The 21823-nt window shown below is 38.9% G+C and overlaps 1 protein-coding gene across 6 annotated transcripts in view; it reads right to left on the bottom strand.

Moving 5' to 3' along the window:
* The window catches only part of BCAS3 (BCAS3 microtubule associated cell migration factor), a 576922-nt gene that overhangs the window by 467109 nt on the left and 87990 nt on the right, over positions 1 to 21823 (bottom strand). For all 6 annotated transcript variants that reach the window (XM_065910780.1, XM_065910783.1, XM_065910782.1 and 3 more), the window contains exon 7: positions 16833 to 16905. In XM_065910780.1, coding sequence (XP_065766852.1) covers positions 16833 to 16905 — 73 coding nt within the window. The remainder of the gene's footprint in view (positions 1 to 16832; positions 16906 to 21823) is intronic.

Here is a 21823-nt window from a genome sequence, read left to right as displayed (position 1 = left end):
AATTTTAAAAGAGGACACTCCAAAAGGGACACTCAAAATTCTGTCTCTTGTTCATTCCTCACCACAAGCACATTAATCCACCCCCACACCAGGAGGCTCTAAATAACATGCCAGTTATTGTATAATAATAACTGTTTTAGCCTTTTGGATACTGTGCTTGAAAAATAAGATGTTAGTAAAATTACTTGAATGCCAAGAAAAAAAGACTTGTTATACCAAAAGTTACTAACAAAGACAAAATCAGTTAACATTAAGATATAACGCATTCAAAATACTTTAAAAAAAAAAAATCTTGCTTCTAGGATAATATACTATTTGTGACAACCACCTTTAGGCCAGATTTATTTTTAAAATAACAGTAATCTGTTTCTAAACATAAAATAATACTTCAAGCCATCTGTAATTTTAAGTTTCTCGGCAGAGTATAAGTCCAAAGGAGTTTTTGTGTATTGCTCCTCCATATCCACAGGTATATTCAGCTTTACAAACTGAAATAAAGAAGAAAATCATGGTCCTCTGTAATATCTCACACAGAATATAAATCCAGGATCTTATCACATTAAAAAAAAAATCAACCAATCTCCTCTACCATTTTTCTTTTCCACCAAGGAACTATTCAGGACTTCCTATTGGTCCATCCTTCCCTGCCCCCCATCATGATATGGATGGCTTCAAGAATTTCTGCCATTTTTCAGGAAAGTTTTCCAACTAGACTTATAGAACAATATCAGACTTTGTACCGTTACAGCTGGATTTACATCTCTCAAACATTAAAGATCTATTTAAAAGTATTCTATAATTGGAATTAAACTAGGAAAATAAATTAACAAAGAGAAGAATTTTTAAATGAATACGAAAGGAGAAAAAGCAAACCTTAAGACTTCAAATCCTAATTTTTTCTTTTTTAAATTTATTTTTTAATTGGAGAATTGCTTTACAATGTTGTATTGGTTTCTGCCATTAAATAACCCAAATCAGCCATAATTATACATATATCCCCTCTCCATATACTGACATTAAGGATCATAAAATAATAAACTCCTGGCTTTTCATTGCATTTACATAACAGGATACCATATATAAGTCATATACCAATAATGAAGCAATTTTCTATATAATATTGAAACCAAAAGAATATAAATGCTCCCCTTTATGGTGAGTACATATTATATTCTGTTTAGGGAATATCTGCCCACCTTAAAATCATGAGGATATTCTCTTCATCTTCAAAATATTTTGTTCCTTTTTTCTCTGACCTTTAGGCCTACAATACATCTTAAGTTGATTTTTGCATGATATGTGATAGAAAACAAGTTTCTTCATTTTCCATATGAATACCCAAATGACCCAAAACCATGCATAAACCACCTCTGTACTACAGAGCCATTTTTTATTATAAAAATATGTTTCTGGACTCCCTAGATATTCCACTAATCTAATGGTCTCCCCTTATACCAATGCACCTTGCTTCATAAATATCAAGCAGTGTAACCCTATCAACATTGTTCTTTAAAACTATCTGGGCCATTCCTGGGCCTCTGTATTGATAACCATATGCATTCTGGAGTCAGATTCATGACCTTGAGGTTAACAGAATATAAGATATACTAATCCTAAAAGCATGGACAGGGCATGTGTCAAAACTACTCCAACAAATGAGTAAGAAAAGGTCATTTAATACAAAAGAAAAATAGGCTTAAAACTTGGTCATGTACTTCAGAGGATGTTGAAATAGATTAAAATATATATAAAAGTATTCAAATTTCATAGCTGTCAATAAAATAAAAACAAAAACCATCTGAGATGCCAATGCATATTCACCAAGATGGCTAAAATGAAGATTATCAATGCCAAGCTTTCACACAAAGTACTGCAACTGGAAGGCTTATGAAGGTAACTGGTATAAGCACTTTAGAAACCTACTTGGTAATATCAAGCAAAGCATAACTTATGACCATGCAATGCCACTACTAGGTACATATTCCAAAGAGAAATGGACACCAAAAATTGTCCACACATATATACAAATGTTCATATCAGCAATGTTCACTACAGCCCAAAACAGCAAGTTATCCAAATGTCCATCAACTCAGAACACTGCCCTAACATTCTCTAACCACATTCTCTAGTATTTTTTACACATCACTTGCCACCACAATATATATTTTATTTATTTGTTTCTCTCTCCCTGCTAGAAAGTTAGCTCGGTCAGTACATAGATCTTTTGTCTCCTTAGATCCAAGTGGCTCAACCTTAGCCCTATTGACATTACAGGCTGGAAAATTCTTTGTTGTCAGGAGTTGATCTGTACTATAGAGGATGTTTAGCAGCAACCTTGACTCTACCATAACACTAGCACATCCCAGTCCCTAGATGAGACATCCAAAAGTGCCCCAGGCATTGGCAAGTGTCTCCTGGGGGTCAAAACCACCCCTCTCATCTCCTCACCTAAAAGCCTCTGCCTTGCATTACTACTGTACTAGAAAAGCAGCTGAAATATAGTAGGGACCCATAATGTAAGTACCCATAAACATTTTTTGAAAGAATAATAAAATTATTTCTTAGAACAAAAGGGGGAAAAACATTAAAGCACTTTTTGAGATAGCAGCATAGGTAATCTATAGCAAACATTTTCAAAACATACACATAGGTATGATTTATGCAGTAGCAAACAAGGATTCCTTACACCTTACAGAGGCATGCAGTGATGAATTTATTATCAATTAATTAGCTTACTCTTTGACAATAACATATTTAAGTCTTAGTTAAAGCAAATTACCTTTCTCAATTCCGAATACTTTGATTCAAGTAATAGAAATACGAGATTTAGCAAGATTTTTATTATGGCTAAATACCATACAACTACATCATCAAACTATTTCCACCAGAATTGTGAAATAATACTTGATTTGAAAACTAACATGGTTCTTCATAATGAATTACCTAGTTTTCAGCAACAATTTTGTCTTTGGGATAAATACAACAGTGATTTCTTTTCAAGGCTTGTTCACTGTGGACATGCCCTGTTTTACCAGGAGGAAGCATGCCTGGACGGAATTCCACAAAGTCAGAATCTATGCAGATGTTCTTTTCCTTTTGGTTTTCCTTTAATTTACAAATCTTGTAATCTAAGCCTGAAGTTGACTGAACCAACATTTAAACCAATACAGCAATAGCAGCCAAAAACTCAATCTGTTTTCTATTTATATGTCAAGACTGCATCCTTTTGGTGGCTGAAAAAACTATTGTTTTGAAATGATTACACAGAAAACTGCAACCCCTTTAGTTGTTTTGTGAACCAGTTCTAGAGGGAAAATGTTTCTTTTAAAGGGCCTTTAGTTTAAGATACAGAGCAGAAGAAAAAACAACTCTGCATTTAAGGTTCCCATCTTTTGTTCTGAACTATGTAATAAACAGTCACACTAAACTACATGGCAGCAAAGTTATCTCCCCTCAGAAAAGATCTCAATGATCCTGGGAGAGACTTACTATGCAGAAATGTGCTTCTTCTACCGAGCCCTGGGAGGGGCAGCAGGGGCGCCATTATAAAGGGGCATGAGAAAACTACTGTAGGTGGTGGACATGCTCATTACCTCCATCAGAACGATGGTTTCATGGGTGTGCACACACGTCAAATTTTATCATAACATACACTTTAAATATGTGCCGTTTGTCATGTTTCAATTATACCTCAATAAAGATACAAATAACATGGGCTTTCTTGGGGAATATAAACAAATTACCATTTTCCAATGAACGTAAAGGGCTCCAGTTCATCAGAGATACTAACAGACACAGTACTGGGCTGGGACATGAAGCCTACAAACCTGTAGCACGAACACGAGACAAACTGGGCACAGCCGCATGCTTCCAACAGTCATACAGACAGCACTTTCAATTTATGTATAAATATATATTATGTATATATTTCTTCATATATGTATGAAAAGAAATTCCTAGTAAAGAGCTTTCCTTGGGTGCCCTTACTATCTTTCTAACCAAATAATACAAGGTGCATCTAATAGGGGCCTGACATTGTACCAAAAACCTGAAAACACTGCCTTACTTAATCCTCACAAAGACATAGCACAGGAGCTGTAAATGAACACCATCTTACACATGTGGAGACTGAGAATTACTGAAGGATTTCAGTCTAAGAATTCATATCTAGGTCTGTGTGACCCCAAGTCTCTGTTCTTCCCATTATTCTATACTTATCCACGGATTCAGGGGTATCAGTGAATATTACAGGGTAACAACCTTAGGCTAAATGCATATACAAAGAATATTAGAGAGCCCAAAACGAAAATCAGATCCATTAAACATAAATATCACTATAGGTAGAGTTCCCATTTGACCAGCACGACAGAAGCTGCCACTGAAGGCCCACTCCACTGTCAGCCAGGATAGCATGATGTCAAAATCTGTCACTTGTCAAAACTAAAATTTCCTGGCTAGCAGCTCTGGATTGGTAAATCTATATACCTGCACAAGTAATAAGAAACTGTGGTGGGTTTCCACTCAGAAGGAGTCAGAAGTGTACACCTGTAGCCCGAAGCGAGGTGAGAACAACTCTGCTGTTGCTGCTTAGTTGCTAAGTCGTGTCCAATTCTTTTGCAACCCCACAGACTGCAGCCCGCTAGGCTCCTCAATCCACGGGATTTCTCAGGCAAGAGTACCGGAGGGGACTGCCATTTCTTTCTCCAAGGGATCTTCCTGACCCAGGGATCAAATCTGACTCTCCTGCATTGTAGGTGGATTCTTAACCACTGGGCCATCCAGGAAGCCGAGAACAGAGTCCAATAGAAAGACAAATTGAGCTATGCAATTTTAAATTTTCCAGAAGCCACATTAAAAACAAGAAATAAGTGAAATCAATTTTAATACATCTAACATAATATATTTGCAGTATCAGCACTTTCATTGGCACCAACCATGTTTCAATCTCTCAACAGCCAGATCTGCCTGAAGAGTGCATGAAGAGACTATCTAACCAGCAAGACTTTGGGCGCGTAAATCCTAGAGAGAAGCGGTCACACACAAAACACATCCCAAGGAGAGAGACATCACCATGTCCCCAACTCACTGCAATGGCAGCATTTCAATACTTACGTTCTGAATAAAGGTTCAAAAATTGATGTGGATGCATTCCCCAAGAACCTCTATTAAAATCAGGTAGAACTACAGAACAAGAGTTAGATGTAGCTCTTTGCAATATGGCCACAGGAAATTCAAGCAGCAATTTACATGAAGAGAAAGATGGCCCCATTTTAAATAAAATCTGTGGCTAATTTCTGTTCTCAACAAGTTTCAAATCAGACAGTATAGGAAACAAACCTTTCACAAGTGCTTTCTTCTTCTTTGATTACATCCTTCTCTGACACAAAATCTTAAAAAGCCAAAGAAGAAAGTTTTAGATCTGGTGGCAGCATACGATGGACTATTTAAAGCTTTAAGCTCTTTCCATTTGTGACTAATATTTTAAACTGTGTATATTAAATATGTGTATTAATATTCCATATTAAGGAATATGCATTAAGTAGGATAATATATATAATAAGGTAGCACCAATATTCATCATTAAATAAAACATGCCATAATAAATTAGTAAGAGGCAAGAAAAAGCAAGGTGCAGATGAGAACAATACAACCCAAATATTTTTACAAACGCATCTGTGCAGGTATATAACGCCCCCTGGGCTTCTCTGGGGGCTCAGATGGTAGAGAATCTGCCTGCAATGAAGACGACCCAGGTTCAATCCCTGGGTCAGGAAGATCCCTAGAAGGGAATGGCAACCCACTCCAGTATTCTTATCTGGAGAATTCCATGGACAGAGGAGTCTGATGGGCTACAGCCCACGGGGTCGCAAAGGGTCGAACACAACTGAGCAACTAGCACCTGACTTGATAACACCGCCTAACTCTGAATCTCCAGAGGTCTTTGAAAAACACCACCTATGAACAAATAAGGCAAATGAATCACCCTGAAATCACACTACTGCATAAGTATGAGAGGGATGAGAGAGAAAAGCTAAGAACTTTAAGTAACATTTACCTAGGCAGAGGAGCAGGGAGATCCTGATTCAATACTGGCAGAGCTGGGAATTTCCTGGAGGTCCAGTGGATAGGACTCCACGCTTCCACCGCAGGAGGCATGGGTTCAACCAAACAAAGTGCCTTCTCTGCTGACGGAGAGCAGAGGGGGATTACTTGCAAAATAAGGAGAGAATGCAATAGTCCTGCGATGATGGAGCATAGTTAAACGACCCAGGATTTGCTCTCAGAAGCAAAGGGGTCTCATCCTGAGTAGGGAAATGCTGCAAACAGGTCTGAGATCAGTTGGCTCACACTGTTGGTTACTAATGAGTCAAATAGGGCAATGAGGGGCTTCCCAGGTGGTGTGAGTGGTAAAGAATCTGCCTGCCAATGTAGGGACACAGGTTCGATCCCTGGGTAAGAAGATCCCCTGGAGGATGAAATGGCAACCCACTCCAGTATTCTTGCCTGGAAAACTCCATGGATAGAGGAGCCTGGTGGGCTACCGCCCACAGGTTTGCAGAGTTGGACTACGACTGAGCACGCGCACACACAGGGAGATGAGAGTGTGCGGGACCAGAGATGCTTGCACGTTTTTCCTTAAGCTCTGTACCAACGATTATACAACAACCCTGTATCTTGTTTCTCCTTCTTGTAACAAGAGCCTTCTGACTAATCCTGTTATCTTAAGCTGTATGTTGTGGGAGTGGGTCTGGTAAGACCTTTCTATTGGTAGTAACCAACTGAAAAAGTATGTAAGGTCTTGATAAGACTAGTGGGACACTCTCTGCCCCCTTCTGATATCTATGTCAGAAGTTTTCTCTATTCCTTTTCACTTTAATAAAACTTTTGCTATAAGAAACTGAGTGACTGAAGCTGCATCTTTGGTCCCAAAGTGAAATTATCTCCTCCAGAGATCACGAATCTGACACTGTTCACCATAAGCCATCACAGAGAAAAACTGGTTGAGACAAAATAAAAACTAAAACCAAGAATACTGCAAAACACACACAAATAGTGAACGTAAACAAGAAACCACAGTCATTAAAAGCACTGCTACATCATCCTTTTCTCTAGGTATACAAAGGAACACATAATTGTTAATGCATCTACTGCTGTATGACAAACCACTAGAAATCATACTGGCCTTAGGACAATAAAAAAGGTACTGCTTGCTCAGTCATGTCCAACTCTTTGCAATCCTTTGGACTGTAGCCTGCCAGGCTCCTTCCATTGGATTTTTCAGGCAAGAATATTGGAGTCAATTGCCATTTCCTCCTCCAGGGGATCTTCCTGACCCAGGGACTGAACCCGTGTCTCCTGCATTGCAGGGGGATTCTTCACCTGCTGAGCCATCAGGGAAGTCCCACTGTATTTCTCACTATAGAAAAGTGAATTCAATTGACAGTTGAGAGAAAAGAAAAATGGGACATGTGCAAATTAGAACTACAATGAGAAAGCATTATGAGTGACTAAAATTTAAAAGTCTGATAAAGTCAAGTAAGGAAGTAATGGAATTAGAAACATACAATGATGGTAGGAGTATAAAATCAGACAGTCATTTTGAAAAACACATCTAACATATGATTCAGTCAATCTACTTGCAGATATTTGACCGAGAGAAAAGAAAGCACGTGTATATGAAGACTTGAACATTAGGTTCAAAGCAGCATTATCTGCAAATCCAAAGTCTAGAAACAACCAAAATATCCCTCAACAGGTGAACTTAACAACCAAACTGTGGTACACTCATACAGTATAAAACTAGCCAGCAATAAAGACAAAAAAGCTAATGATAAATGCAACAACATGAATGGATCTCAAAATAAATATACTTTGTTAAAGAAGTTAAACCAAACTGTCCATTTTATGATTCCACTTACATAAAATTCTAGAATAAGCAAATTAATATATAGTGACAGAAATAAGATCAGTTTTTCATCCTACAACACAGCATACAAAGTATATTTTGTTTTTTGGGTGTAATTTTTAAATTTTGGTCACGCTGGGTCTTCGATGTGGCATGCAGGCTTATCTTGGTTGCTTAGTTGCCCTGCAGCATGTAGGATCTTAGTTCCCTGACCAGGGATTGAACCTGTGTCCCCTGCATTGAAAGGTGGATACTTAACCACTGGACCACTAGGGAAGCCCCACAAAGTATATTTTGAACAGAGTTCCCTAGCTCAGTTGAATACATAAGGAACCAGGCTCCTCACGGCTCAGTCTGACCATGTGTGTAGGCAACGTTATTGCCTGGGCTTTGTTTATCTTGTTCCTTCCTCTCCAACTTAACAGTCTCAACTCCTCCTTATACCCCTATTCCACCAAGGCTCCTTCACCTTCTTTTTAAGGTGAAATTCCATATTTACTAGTAAACTTTTCATCAGTATTATTTTTTTAAAATTTTCATCAGGATTATTTCTCTGACTACTTTGCATATTATTTCCTCCATATCTGTTTTCCCCATAACCTCAGTTTTAGTGTGAAATTTTGCAGAATATAAGCATGCTGTTCCCTCTAAATACACTCTGCCTTCACTGCACCCAGCTCCTTGCCATTGGGAGACTGGCTGGCCTGTATCAAACAGATTGCAGCAGTGGGCTCCCTGAACTTTCAGAACTCAGCCTCCAGCTTCCGGCTGGGTTCAGCCTGAGGGAGTCACCTGGAGAAATAAGAGTAGGGTGGCTGCTCTGCTGTCAGGTTATAGCAGAAAGACCGAATCCCTCCACCAGAGCCCTCCGCCAGGTAACCCCTTTGATGTGGCTCTCACTGGAGGTTCTGCTAACGGCTCTCACCCCTTGCTGAGAAATGGTAAAGGGTCTCAGGTCCTCTTCACTTCACTTAAACTCTCCTCAAATTACCCAGCTGGAATATGTCTTCTATTGCTACCAGGACCCTAATAGTATAGGTTTTCAGGAATACATGTAGCATGTAACAGCAAGAAAGGCAGTTCTTTGAAAAATTAAACCAGGATTTCTTTGGTTTGGTCACCTACATAAAATCATTTTGGTGGGCTATTTGAGATTTGTACCAATTTCAAGGCTTCCAAGGAAATATACAATGTCTATAAAGATGATCTTACAACAAACTATCAAAGGGTATCCATAGTTCAGGTATTATATTTTGAAATAAATACATTAAATTTCCCATTACAGTAATGTCATCTTATTTCCTTAAGGTTTTGTTTCACCCATAATCAGATAAACAGGGCAAGCTCTGAGGGCTCTGATGGTCCAAAGATAATACTAGAAGTCAAGAGATCCATGAACAATCCATGATGTCGGACAGTCCAGTACCCTGACCCATCTCACGAAAAACCTCTGTGCCAGAGAGGCAGGTCTCACATAAATGGTATATCAAAGATGGAAAAGCCCAGTCTTTGAAAGCGGTAAAGAGAGTCAGAAGGTCAGGCAGAAAGCTAGAAGAAAAAGCAGAACACCCACAGAAATGTAAAAGACCAGAGAGATGAGCAAGTGAAAAGGCCAAGGAACAGCTCAAAAAGCCCATGTGATAGAGCATCAAAGACTGGAAGAAGGTGCTTACTCCCTTTTTGGGTCTGTACAAGTAATGCCAGTTCAAACTGTGATTCATCAGATCTCACAACACAGCAGGAAGAAAAGACATTAAAACAAAATATTTAGGGACTTCCCTGGGGGTCCAGCGGTTAAGGGTCTGCCTGCCAGTACAGGTGACACAGGTTCCATCCCTGCTGCGGGAACTAAGATTCTACATCTCATGGGGCTATAGTTAATGCACGTGCCACAACCACTGTCTGCGCATCCTAGGAACCATGCTCCGCAACAAGAGGCGCACCCCAGTGACAAACCCGAGCACCGTAATGAAGAATATCCCCCGCTCACTGCAACCAGAGAAAGCCTGCACACGGTGGCGACAGCCAATAAGAAAATAAACGAAGAAATAAATGAAACAATTAGCATCACATATAAGGGTTCTGTGACATTTTATGACAAAAAGAACTGTTGACAAAAAGAACAGTATCCCAAGCAGCCTCCCTTTTGGTTCTATGTAACATAGCCCTTATTTATTTTAGACACATGTTGCAATAAAGCCTCTTCATTAACACTTCAGGGTGGTGAAACTGTGCTTAACCTACACCTAAATAACTGCTGCTTTAGCTCAGTGGCTACCAAACACCAGTCTCACAGAATTCTGTCAGTCCAACGTGACCTTTGTTAGCAATCTGTAGCAAAAATGCCAAACTATTAATGCTGTGAACTAAGTGTATTTTATTTGATAAAAGTCCTTAATTTTGATATCAAGTCTTTATTCCTGTTCAACTATTAAAATTACTTTGCTTTTTTCAAGGTGATTTTAAGATGTCTGTGGCTGCCCAAATTTTCATCTAATTATTTTTTTTCATCTTTCTAATTATTAAAATTCAGTCTTGGAAATATGGCCATTGAGTGAATATTTAACAAGAGGTAAGAGATTCCTAACTAACTGAAATAAAGACATTTTCTCACTCTTTTAATTGAAGTATAGTTGGCTTATAAGATTAGTTTCAGGAGTACAACACAGTGATTTGGTACTTCTATAGATTATATAGCGAACAAAGTTATTATTGTAAAATATGGACTATATTCTCTGTGTTGTCTATTACAGCCCTGTATCTTATTTATTTACAACATCTGTACCTCTGAATCCTCTTCATCTATTTCAACCCCTCCTTTCATCCTGCTCCCCTCTGATTATCACTGATTTATTCTCTGTATATGTGAGCCTGTTTCTGGGGAAAATTTTCTCACTCTTTTAAGAATTTCCCACCACCAAACAGATGTATGGTATGAGTCTCCACATAAGACTTTATCTTACATGATCTTCAAGTTTTTTTCTATTCTAACATTCTGTGATTCTATGTAAAGATCACATCTCCACTCCAATAATGTGTATAATGTGATGATATTATATTGGATTAAACATTCTTCAAGGGCTGCAGTCAGCTGCTGAATAATCATGCTCTTTTGCAGTTATTCATAATACTCAACAAAATCCTAACCATGAACAACTTCATTACTTAGAACAGGTTAGCATGTAATATACAACACATTTTCATTTCCTAAGAAAGATTTCATTTCCTAAGAAACATTCCTTAATATGGTGTCCATACTTTCCCTCCTTCCCTCAAATTATTACACGAGACACTGACTTAATTCCTGGATCAGTAACTCAACAAACATTCCCTCCCACGCAGACCTTAAATGTTATCTGAAAGGATGACAGAACAGCATGTCTGTTCCCCTCTCCTCCCTCCCTCTTCTCTCTCTACATAGACATATAAACATGAAGAAGGAAAACATTACTATAATACAATATAAAAATAAATGGCATTTAAAGACTGTCATGAACGTAGAAGACTCTGTATTAAAAACTGTCGGCTCAGTGCAATGTATAAATATCTAAAGGATAAAATATGGGGAAGGACCAGGATTATTTCCATAGCAAACTCCCCCCTTTCTTTAAAAAGGGACTGTTGTTCAGTCACTAAGTCACGTCTGACTCTTTGTGACCCCGTGGACTACAGAATGCCAGGCTCTGCTGTCCTCCACTATCTCTTGGTGTTTACTCCTTCATGTCCACTGAGCCAGTGATGCTATATAACATAAATAAGAAAATTTACACATCAAAAGGAAATTTTACTGAACTTCCCTAAGATAAACTTACTAAGCGGTATTAATTGTGAATATAAGCCACTGACAAGTGTCCAAAGCACCTTGTGCTCAATAAAGCATTTGTCATGGAAATGAATGGCAACAGACATGTCTTGTACGTCCCAAAGGGTTAAGGGGGTCCTATATTTTGTGCACCACAGGCTTTGAAGAAGACATCAGCACCCAGGTTCAGGACATGTAGTTCCTCAGATTAAGACATTTTCTCAACCATTAAAAAAAAAAAAGAAGTATTACTAATATTCAAATAAAGGATGAGTATGACTGTACAGAAAACTTATTAAAATTCATTTAGCAAAAAATAAATAGTTTGGGGCCCTGCTAGTCAGAAGATGCTGTGCTTAAAACCAAGAAGGAAATACCTTCACATTCATTTATCAATAAAAATTCTTAAAACAACCCAGCAAAAGATAGAGACAGAATCTCTTCGCAGAATGATTCTCCTACTATGAAATAAATTTAAAGAGAGACATGGGAGCGGGGAAATGAGTGTCTACAATAGATTTTTTCCAGTAGACAAATGCTATTTTAATCAGAACTATATTCATCACCCCTGTGGTGATTACTGTGTCAACTTGGCTAGGCCACAAAAATCAGATTTGGTCAAATATTATTCTAGATACTTCTGTGAGGGTATTTTTTTTTTTCATAAGATTAACATTTAAATCAGCAGAATTTGAATACAGTGGGTGATAACTTGAATGGGACTCATCCAATCAGCTGAAAGTCTTAATAAAATCTTCAAATAATTGACTTCCTCGGAGGAAGAGGGCTAGGAATTGCAACTCTTTCCTCAGTCTGCAGATTTTGGATGTTCAGGCTTCACAATCATATGAGTCAATTTCTCAAAATCAACACCCCCATTCCCTTCTTCCCTCTCTCCCCATATATATAATCCCACTTCCCACTGGTGGGAAGTTCTGGTTCTAATTCTCTAGATTAGACTAATATAACCCACATACCATCAGAGTCATCTCTCAATAAATAATCTCATCACCTACTATATATATATATATATATATATATATATATATATATACACACTCAAGTGACACCTCAATAAATGAATCCTGTAAAAATAAAAATAATCTCCTTGGGACTTCCCAGTTGTCTGGTGGTTAAGGCTTCATGTTCCCACTGCAGGGAGTATATGTTCGATTCCTAGTCAGGGAAGTAAGATCACACATGCCACACAGGGAGGCAAAAAAAAATAAAAACCTTAATCACACAGTTAAGCAGTGTTGCTAAGGAATGGAAAATCTTTCAACACTTGCAAACCAAACTCAGCAAACAGTTGACTATCTTCCACAAACACATCTTTTTGTGGGGCTTCAACGGGACTGGGTGTGCCTGAATCACAGAGGCTTAATAAACACAAGGAAAAGTGAGGTCAAGGAAGGTTTCTTTCACCACAGGTACTTCTTCAACTCTTCTCTGCGGTTTCCATTCCCTTTCTTTTTTTTCCCTTTAAAGATTTACTTATTTATTTTGTTTTTGGCTGTGCTGGGTCTTCGTTGCTGCATGGGCCTTCCCCAGGTGCTGAGAGCAGGAGCTGCTCTCTAGTGAACTACACTGCACACGGCAGCTTCTCACTGCGGTGGCTTTTCTTGCTGTGGAGTACAAGTCTCAGCAGTTGCAGCATGTAGGTTCAGTAGTTGTAGTGTGGAGGCTCAGCAGTTGGGGCCCACAGGCTTAGCTGCTCTGTGGCCTGTGGGATTCTCCTGGACCAGGGATTGAACCCCTGTCCACTGCATTGGCAGGTGGATTCTTAACCACTGTACCACCAAGCAAGCCCACCCATTCCCTTTCACCTCTCTTGTTAACATAACAGTTCTCTGATCCATGTGCTGACCTGGATATAGCTTATTGTTTCACTTTTATCTTTTCAACTCTAGAATTTCCATTTGGTTTTCCTATAATTTCTTATTTCTAACTGAGATTCTCTATATGTTCAGTCATTGTTACCAAGCTTTCCTTTCATTCCATAAACACGGTTCATTTAGTTTTTAGAACATATGTATAACAGCTGCTTTAAAAGCCTTGTCTCCAAAATTTAACACTGGAAGCAATCAGCAACAGTTTCTATCACCTACTTCCTTTTCTCAATGTATCATACTTTGCTATTTCTTGGCATGTGTCATAATTTTATGTTGGAAATTAGACATGTTTTATAGTATGGTATAAGAATTCTGGAAAGCTACTTTGCTCCACAATATACAGTTACTAATGCCTCTGCTAGATTTTATTTTTAATTCTTGCTTTCATTTTAAAGCCTGCTTTCCTGGGGGCCACCCCTGTGTCTATGTAGCTTAATGATTAGCCAAAGGTTCAACAGAGAATTTATTCAACCACCCGAGTCAATAAAGGCTGTCATTCTTTCCAAAAGGGTCTCTGTGTGTGCAAAGGAACACATTCAACAGTCAGATATTTCCAAGTCTCCCAGGTTTTAGTTTCCCGTAGATGCTTTCATGGCTCCTTTGCACACACATGAAGCCTTAGCTGATCACAATTTTAGGCTAAAAGAGCCATGGGCCCACACAACCCCATGACCATAAGTTCCATGGACAATGCTGCTGACCATGGCCCATGACATTCCCCACCGTGGAAGAATCAACCAAGCTGGAAACAGAAACGGTGGAGTGTGACTCGAGCAGCTCTAGGCATGAATGCCACAGATTCCCACAGCAATGACTTAACATTTACCAGTCTCTCAAACATAAACACTTTTCACATTGTTGGAAGCCTTCAGTTGAGTTCTAGGGCAATGAAACGGTTGTTATTACCTATCTTGCAGATGAACTTCACTGTAAGTCACAAACCATCTTTCCTAAGAATATATCTACCAGTTTCCGTTCCCCAGCTACAGCTTTACAACCTATTCTGGAAGTTCTTCGTCTTCTATAACACTGCCAAACTTTCTTATTCCTTTAGGTCCAGCACATGCTGTGCCTTCTTCATGAGACCTTCTCCTGTCAATCCAGGTACACTGACCTCTACCTTCTTGGAATTCCAATGAGTCACTGGGCTTTGCAGATGGGGTAGTGGTAAAGAATCTGCCTGTCAATGCAGGAGACGAGGGTTCAATTTTGGGCAGGAAGATTCCCTGGAGTAGGAAATGGCAACCCACTTCAGTATTCTTGCCTGGAAAATTCCACGGACAGAGGAGCCTGGTAGGTTACAGTCCATGCGGTCACAGAGTCGAACATGACGGAGCACGCATGCATGTGCACGCTGATGTCATTATCCCATAATCATTTTCTGTGTGCTATGTTTTTGCTTTCAACAACATTCTTAAATGTGTGGGACACAGAGTTAGGTTTTCATGTTTTGTATCCTTATCCCATACCTAGCAGAGTGATGAGTACACAGTAAATTTTTGCTCACTTCAACCCAAAACTTTACACTGGAAGAAAACTGCCTTGTAACACATGGAGTCAAATCATTTCCCCAGAAAGCAACAATTAAGACTCCCAGATCAACCATGTTACACCATTAGCACATTCTTTCCTCGTGTACTGCACCCACGACCCAGACACTATCAGCTGAAAGCACATGGCAAGGACTACCGGTTGCCAAGCCTAACATTCACTTTGATCCTCTACCTTAGTAACAAAACCACAGTAATATCCCTGATTTCCTTGTAGCTAGGAGTTCAAGATGAGGAGATACTAACTGATAAGATAGTAGCCTTCTTGAGATCATAAGGGGAAGGGGTCATAGTCTAAAAGATGCCAAAGCTAAAAATGAAAAGAATCTAGATCATTAATGACACATGGCAGAAGCATTTCACTGGCCCTAGACTGCCTACCCAGTAATTCACTTCCAAGGTTTGTATAGGCCATTGGAACTTTACCAGCAGTTGAAAATAATTCCTAACTGGAATTATATGGTGAAAAGGTCACTACAAATATGATAACTAAATCACTATAAGCCATTATGAAGAATATTGTTCTCATTTAATATATAGAGAAAGTAGGGAAAACTTGACTTCATGAGCAATAACAATTAATCATCTTAGTGAGTAAGCCTCTCATTGTCACAAATGCAATGAGCATGGAACTAAGACTACACCTGCTTGAAGAATCTAGAAAAAGAGAGGATATATGTAGATGTGTAATTGATTCACTTTGCTGCACACCTGAAACTAACATTAAAATCAACTATACTCAATAAAAATTTTTTTTAAAAGTATGCTTGCTTGGGTTTCAATCCACAGTTTCACTGTAAGAATTCAGTGCCTGAGTTTCTCTAAACTACAAAATAGAAATAAGAACAGTATCTATTTCAAAGTATCGCTAACAGAAATAAAAGAGAAAATTCATGTAATGCCTTTAGAACAGTGTTAGGCACATGCTACAACAACAATAAATTGTTGGCTAATACACAATATACACTATGCTTTATATTATTACCATTAAGATATACTAAATTATCTTCCATTAACATGTTACCTAAGGATCATAATATATATTCTAATATAAATATAAAAGCATGATGGAATACACACTACTATATAGAGAATAATCAACAAGGACCTACTGTATAGCAAAGGAGGAACTCTAATCAATACTCTGTAATAACCTATATGGGAAAAGAATCTGAAAAAGAAAAGATATATGTGTATGTATAACTGAATCACTTTGCTCTACACTTGAAACTAACACAACATTGTCAATCAACTATACTCCAATATAAAATAAAAATTTTTTAAAAAGATCCTCAAAACAATGTAAAAAAAATGTTAATAACAGTTGACGATGATGACATAATAGTAACTTCTAATCCACTGTAAAAGGCCAGTATAAATACTAAAAAAATAAACAAAACGAAACGTATTTTTCTTAATGATGCTAATCTTTCATGAATTACGATACACTGCTGGCTTTCCTTCATGTCCTGCTATCTCCCTACATTTGAAAGAAAACAGTTGAGCAGAAAAGTAAGGTGGCCTGTGTGGCAAAAACCCTAAATATGTTATTAAGTCCTGTCCCATCCCTCTTGTAAAAGCATAGTCTTATGGTAAACAAAGACTTGAAGTCATCAAAGTTCCCCCTCTGAAATAACACAAAATTTTATAGTGGTTCAAAAAACTTTTTTTAAATTCCTTACCCAGAAGATCCAGTGCTCTTACAGACACCAAGGAGGGGCCTTTTTTCAGCAAAATTGTCACACTTTTGAGCACCTGATAAGGAAAATGAAGTGGAATGTAAAACAAAACTTCAAAAAGTATTCTTGCATATCCCTATTATCTTCATTCTCTCAAAATATTTATGGTTAAAGAGACAGCAAAACATTCATTCAAGTCAATACATTTATACAACTGAACAAAAAATAGAAAAGCTATAAATAAACCTATAACTACTTTAAAAATTAATGAACATTTAAAACCTTTTTTTAAATTGGCAACAAAGTCAATTTTACACATGTTCTCCATGCAATCAGAAAACCACCCCCAATTCCACCAACTAATTACCTAAGAGTTGTATAATTTTGATGTCAAAATTAAATAAAAGAAGGTCATAACAGAAACTTTAAAAACCTCAAAATTTCAGGCCATTCTCAACGTACAGCAGTGTAAAATCCTGAAAAAAGACTAGTAAACTGAGAAGCAATGTATTAGAAAATAAAAGTCAGTCAGACCATGAAGAAAGAAAGACACTGTCAAGCAAAGCGCTCCGAGAAACAGCACAAGCAAAGTCCCTGAATGAAGTCAGCGGATGCAAACGACATCACGTGCAATCAGCTTGTTAGTCTGCTGCTTACAAACAGGTAAAATCACCTGGAAATGTGGCTAAAAATACCAAAAAATTTGACACTATCATTAATAATTTTTTTTAAATATAAGAACATATTTCAAGAATGAAACAAAATAATAATGCAAAGAAAAACTGATGCTTAGAAATGAAAGAGAGATCTCGGAAATTAAAAAGATGTTGGATATTATTTAAAAACTCAACGCAAGGATAAGAGAAAATTTCCCAGAGAACAGAGCCGGGGGGAAAAAAAAAAACCACCCGCAAAAAAAGACAAAAACAGCATTAATTTATATACACATAAACAGGCTTCCCAGGTGGCTCAGGGGTAAAGCATCCACCTGCTAATGCAGGGAAGGTAGGTTCGATCCCTGGTCAGGAAGATCTCCTGGAGGAGGAAATAGCAACCCACTCTAGTGTTCTTACCCAGAGAGGAGCCTGGCAGGCTACAGCCCATGGGGTTGCAAAGAGTGAGAAGCCACTGAGTGACTGAACACAAACACGCACAAGAGAACTGTTAAAGGACCATCTCAAAGTTCCAACATATAGATAGGAATTCCAAAAAGAAAGAATAGAGGAAAACAGAGGGAAGAATCCATGAAATGTTTCAAAATTTTTCATAGAACAAACAAATATGAGCCTATAAGCCCCTTGCAGGTCTAATACAATGAATTCAATAGCTGAACCACATGTCCATCATTTCAGGACATTGAGCCCTAAAAAGAATTTTCTATAGAAGCTCCAGGGAAAATAAAAAGGTTGTTTCCAGGATCAGGAATTTAAATGATTGCTCTAGATACTACACTACTTATCCAAAAACCTACAGCTAACACCATGATTGCATTCCCCCTAAGGTCAAGAACAAGGCAAGGTCTCCACTCTCACCACTGCTACTCAACATGGTACTGGAAGTTCTACACAAAACAGAAAAGAAAGGGGGGGTACTTCCCTGGCGGTACACTGGAATCCACCTGCCACTGCAGGGGACCCAGGTTCGATCCCTGGTCCAGGAAGATTCCACAGGCCGCAAAGCAACTAAGCCCAAGGGCCACAACCACTGAGCCCAAACTCTAGACTCTGAGAGGCGCCAACTACTGGGCCATGCTGCAACTACAGAAGACTGTGCACCTAGATCCTGTGCTCCACAACAAGAGAAACCGGCACAATGAGAAACCCATGCACCGCGACGGGAGAGGAAGTAGCCCCAGCTCACGGAAACCAGAGAAAGTCCACGTGCAGCAACAAAGACCAAGCACAGCCAAAAGTAAGTTTAAAAAATAATAACAACTGTAAAAAAAAAAAACAACAACTAGAATTAAAGAGCAAGGATAAAAAGAAAAGAATGGGGAGAAAAGTCATATGGATAAGAAAGAAAGAAATAAAACTCCCAATTTGCAGGGCTTCCCTGGTGGCTCAGACACTATAGAAGGTGCCTGCAAAGCAGGAGGCCTGGGTTCGATCCCTGGGTCAGGAAGAACCCCCGCAGGAGGAAATGGCAACCCAGTCCAGTACTGGTAAATCCCATGGACAGAGGAGCCTGTAGGCTACAGTTCATGGGGTCACAAAGAGTCGGACTCAACTGAGTGATTTTTTATAGATAGATACACACACACACAAACACATATATTTGCAGACAATACAACTGATACATCTAAAATCCCAAGGAATCAACAACAAAAACTCCTAGAGCTAGTAAGTTAGCTCAACAAGGTTACCAGAGTCAAGGTCAACATACAAAAATCAACGTATTTCTAGGGACTTCCCCGATAGTCCAATGGTTAAGAATCCACCTTGCAAAGCAGGGGACATATGTCTGCTCAGGGAACTAAGGCGCCGCAACAAATGATGCTGCACGATGCAATGAAGATCCAGCGTGCCACAATTAAACTCCAACGCAGCCAAATAAACGAGTAAATATACCTTTAAAATTTTTAATATAAAAATGAGGAAAAGATCTGAACTGACAGAGTAAATATAGAAACGGGCAATAAGTAGATGAAAAAATGCTACACATCACAGATCATCAGGGAAATTCAAATCAAAACAATAAGACACCATTCCACAAGCATCACACTGCCCAAAATGTAAAAGAACAACAATACCAGATGCTGACAAGGATGAGGAACAAGAACTCTCCATCATCACCAGAGGGAATGCAAAATGGTATGGTCACAGTGGAAAACAGTGGACAGTTTCTTACAGAACTAAACATACTCTTACTACAAGATCCAGCAATCATGCTTCTTGGTATTTACCCAAAGGAGCTGGGAACCTTGCTCACACAGAAACTTGCACGTGGATATGGACATCAGCTTTGTTCACAGCTGCCAAAACGTGGAAGCAATCAAGATGCCCTTCAGTAGATGGGTAGATAAATAAATGACAGTACCTACCTCAAATCTTGTGCTCTGTGACAACTGAGGGGGTGGGAGGGAGACTCAAGAGGGAGGGGACATACGTATATCTATGGCTGATTTGTGTGATAAATGGCAGAAACCAATAAAATATTGTAAAATCCCCCAATTTAAAATAAATTAAAAATATATAAACTATAGTGCCTCCAGACATTGGAATATGACTCAGGATTAAAACAAAATTAGCTATCAAGCCATGAAAAAACACAGGGGAGGCTTAAATATATATTGCATGACTCTGGAAAAGGCAAAAGTCAGTTTTTAATATTGAGACAGTAAAAATATCAGTGGTGCTCAGGAATTTAAAAGGAAGGAGGCATGAATAAGTACAGCACAGAGGATGTTTAGGGCAGAGAAACTACTCTATAGGGACACAACAGTGGTGGAAAAGGTCAGTTTTCATTTCAATCCCAAAAAAGGGTAATGCCAAACAATGTTAAAACTACAGCACAACTGCAACTCATTTCGCATGCTAGCAGAGTCATGCTCAAAATCTTTCAAGATAGGTTTCAACAGTACATAAACCGAGAAATTCTAGATGTACAAGCTGGATTTAGAAAAGGCAGAGGAACCAGAGATCAAAATGCAAACATCTGCTCATACTGCTCATGGGGTTCTCAAGGCAAGAATACTGAAGTGGATTGCCATTCCCTTCTCCAGTGGATCACACATTGTCAGAACTCTCCACCATGACCTGTCCATCTTGGGTGGCCCTACATGGCATGGCTTAGTTTCAGTGAGTTAGACAAGGCTGTGGTCCATGTGATCAGATTGGCTAGTTTTCTGTGACTGTGGTTCCAGTCTGTCTGCCCTCTGGGGAAACAGTGGAAAAGTGGCTGACTTTATTTGGGGGGGCTCCAAAATCACTGCACATGGTGACTGCAGCCATGAAATTAAAAGACACTTACTCCCTGGAAGGAAAGTTATAACCAACCTAGACAGCACATTAAAAAGCAGAGACATTACTTTGCTGACAAAGATCCATCTAGTCAAGGCTATGGTTTTTCCAGTGGTCAGGTATGGATGTGAGAGGTGGACTGTGAAGAAAACTGAGCGCTGAAGAATTGATGCTTTTGAACTGCAGTGTTGGGAGAAGACTCTTGAGAATCCCTTTTACTGCAAGGAGATCCAACCAGTCCACCCTAAAGGAAAAAAGTCCTGATTATTCATTGGAAGGACTGTTGCTGAAGCTGAAACTCCAATACTTTGGCCACCTGATGCAAAGAACTGACTCATTTGAAAAGACCCTGATGCTGGGAAAGATTGAGGGGGGGAGGAGAAGGGGACGACAAAGGATGAGATGGTTGCATGGCATCACCGACACAATAGACATGAGTTTGGGTCAACTCTGGGAGTTGGTGATGGACAAGGGAGGCCTGGTGTGCTGCAGTCCATGGGGTTGCAAAGAGTCAGACACAACTGACGACTGAACTGAACTGAACTGATGGATCATAGAAAAAGCAAGGGAATTCCAGAAAAACATTTACTTCTGCTTCACTGACTACGCTAAAGTCTTTGACTATGTGGATCACAACAAACTGTAGAAAATTCTTAAAGAGATGGGAATACCAGACCACCTGACCTGCTTCCTGAAAAACCTGTATGCAGTCAAGCAGCAACAGTTAGAACCAGACATGGAACAATGAACTGGTTCCAAATTGGGAAAGGAGTATGTCAAGACTGTATATTGTCACCCTGCTTGCTTAACTTCTAAGCAGAGTACATCATGTGAAATGCCAGGCAGGATGAAGAATAAGCTGGAATCAAAATTGCCAGAAGTGTCAATAACCTCAGATATGCAGATGACACTACCTTAAAGGCAGAAAGTGAAGAGGAGCTAAAGAGCCTCCTGATGAAGGTGATAGAGAAGAGTGAAAAGGCTGGCTTAAAACTCAACATTCAAAAAACTAAGATCATGGTACCTGGTCCATAA

This window comes from Muntiacus reevesi, chromosome 18 (genome assembly GCF_963930625.1).
Source record: "Muntiacus reevesi chromosome 18, mMunRee1.1, whole genome shotgun sequence".
In the NCBI taxonomy this organism is placed as follows: domain Eukaryota; kingdom Metazoa; phylum Chordata; class Mammalia; order Artiodactyla; family Cervidae; genus Muntiacus; species Muntiacus reevesi.
Note: the sequence above shows the minus strand (reverse complement) of the source record. Positions and strands in the feature narration are given on the sequence as shown.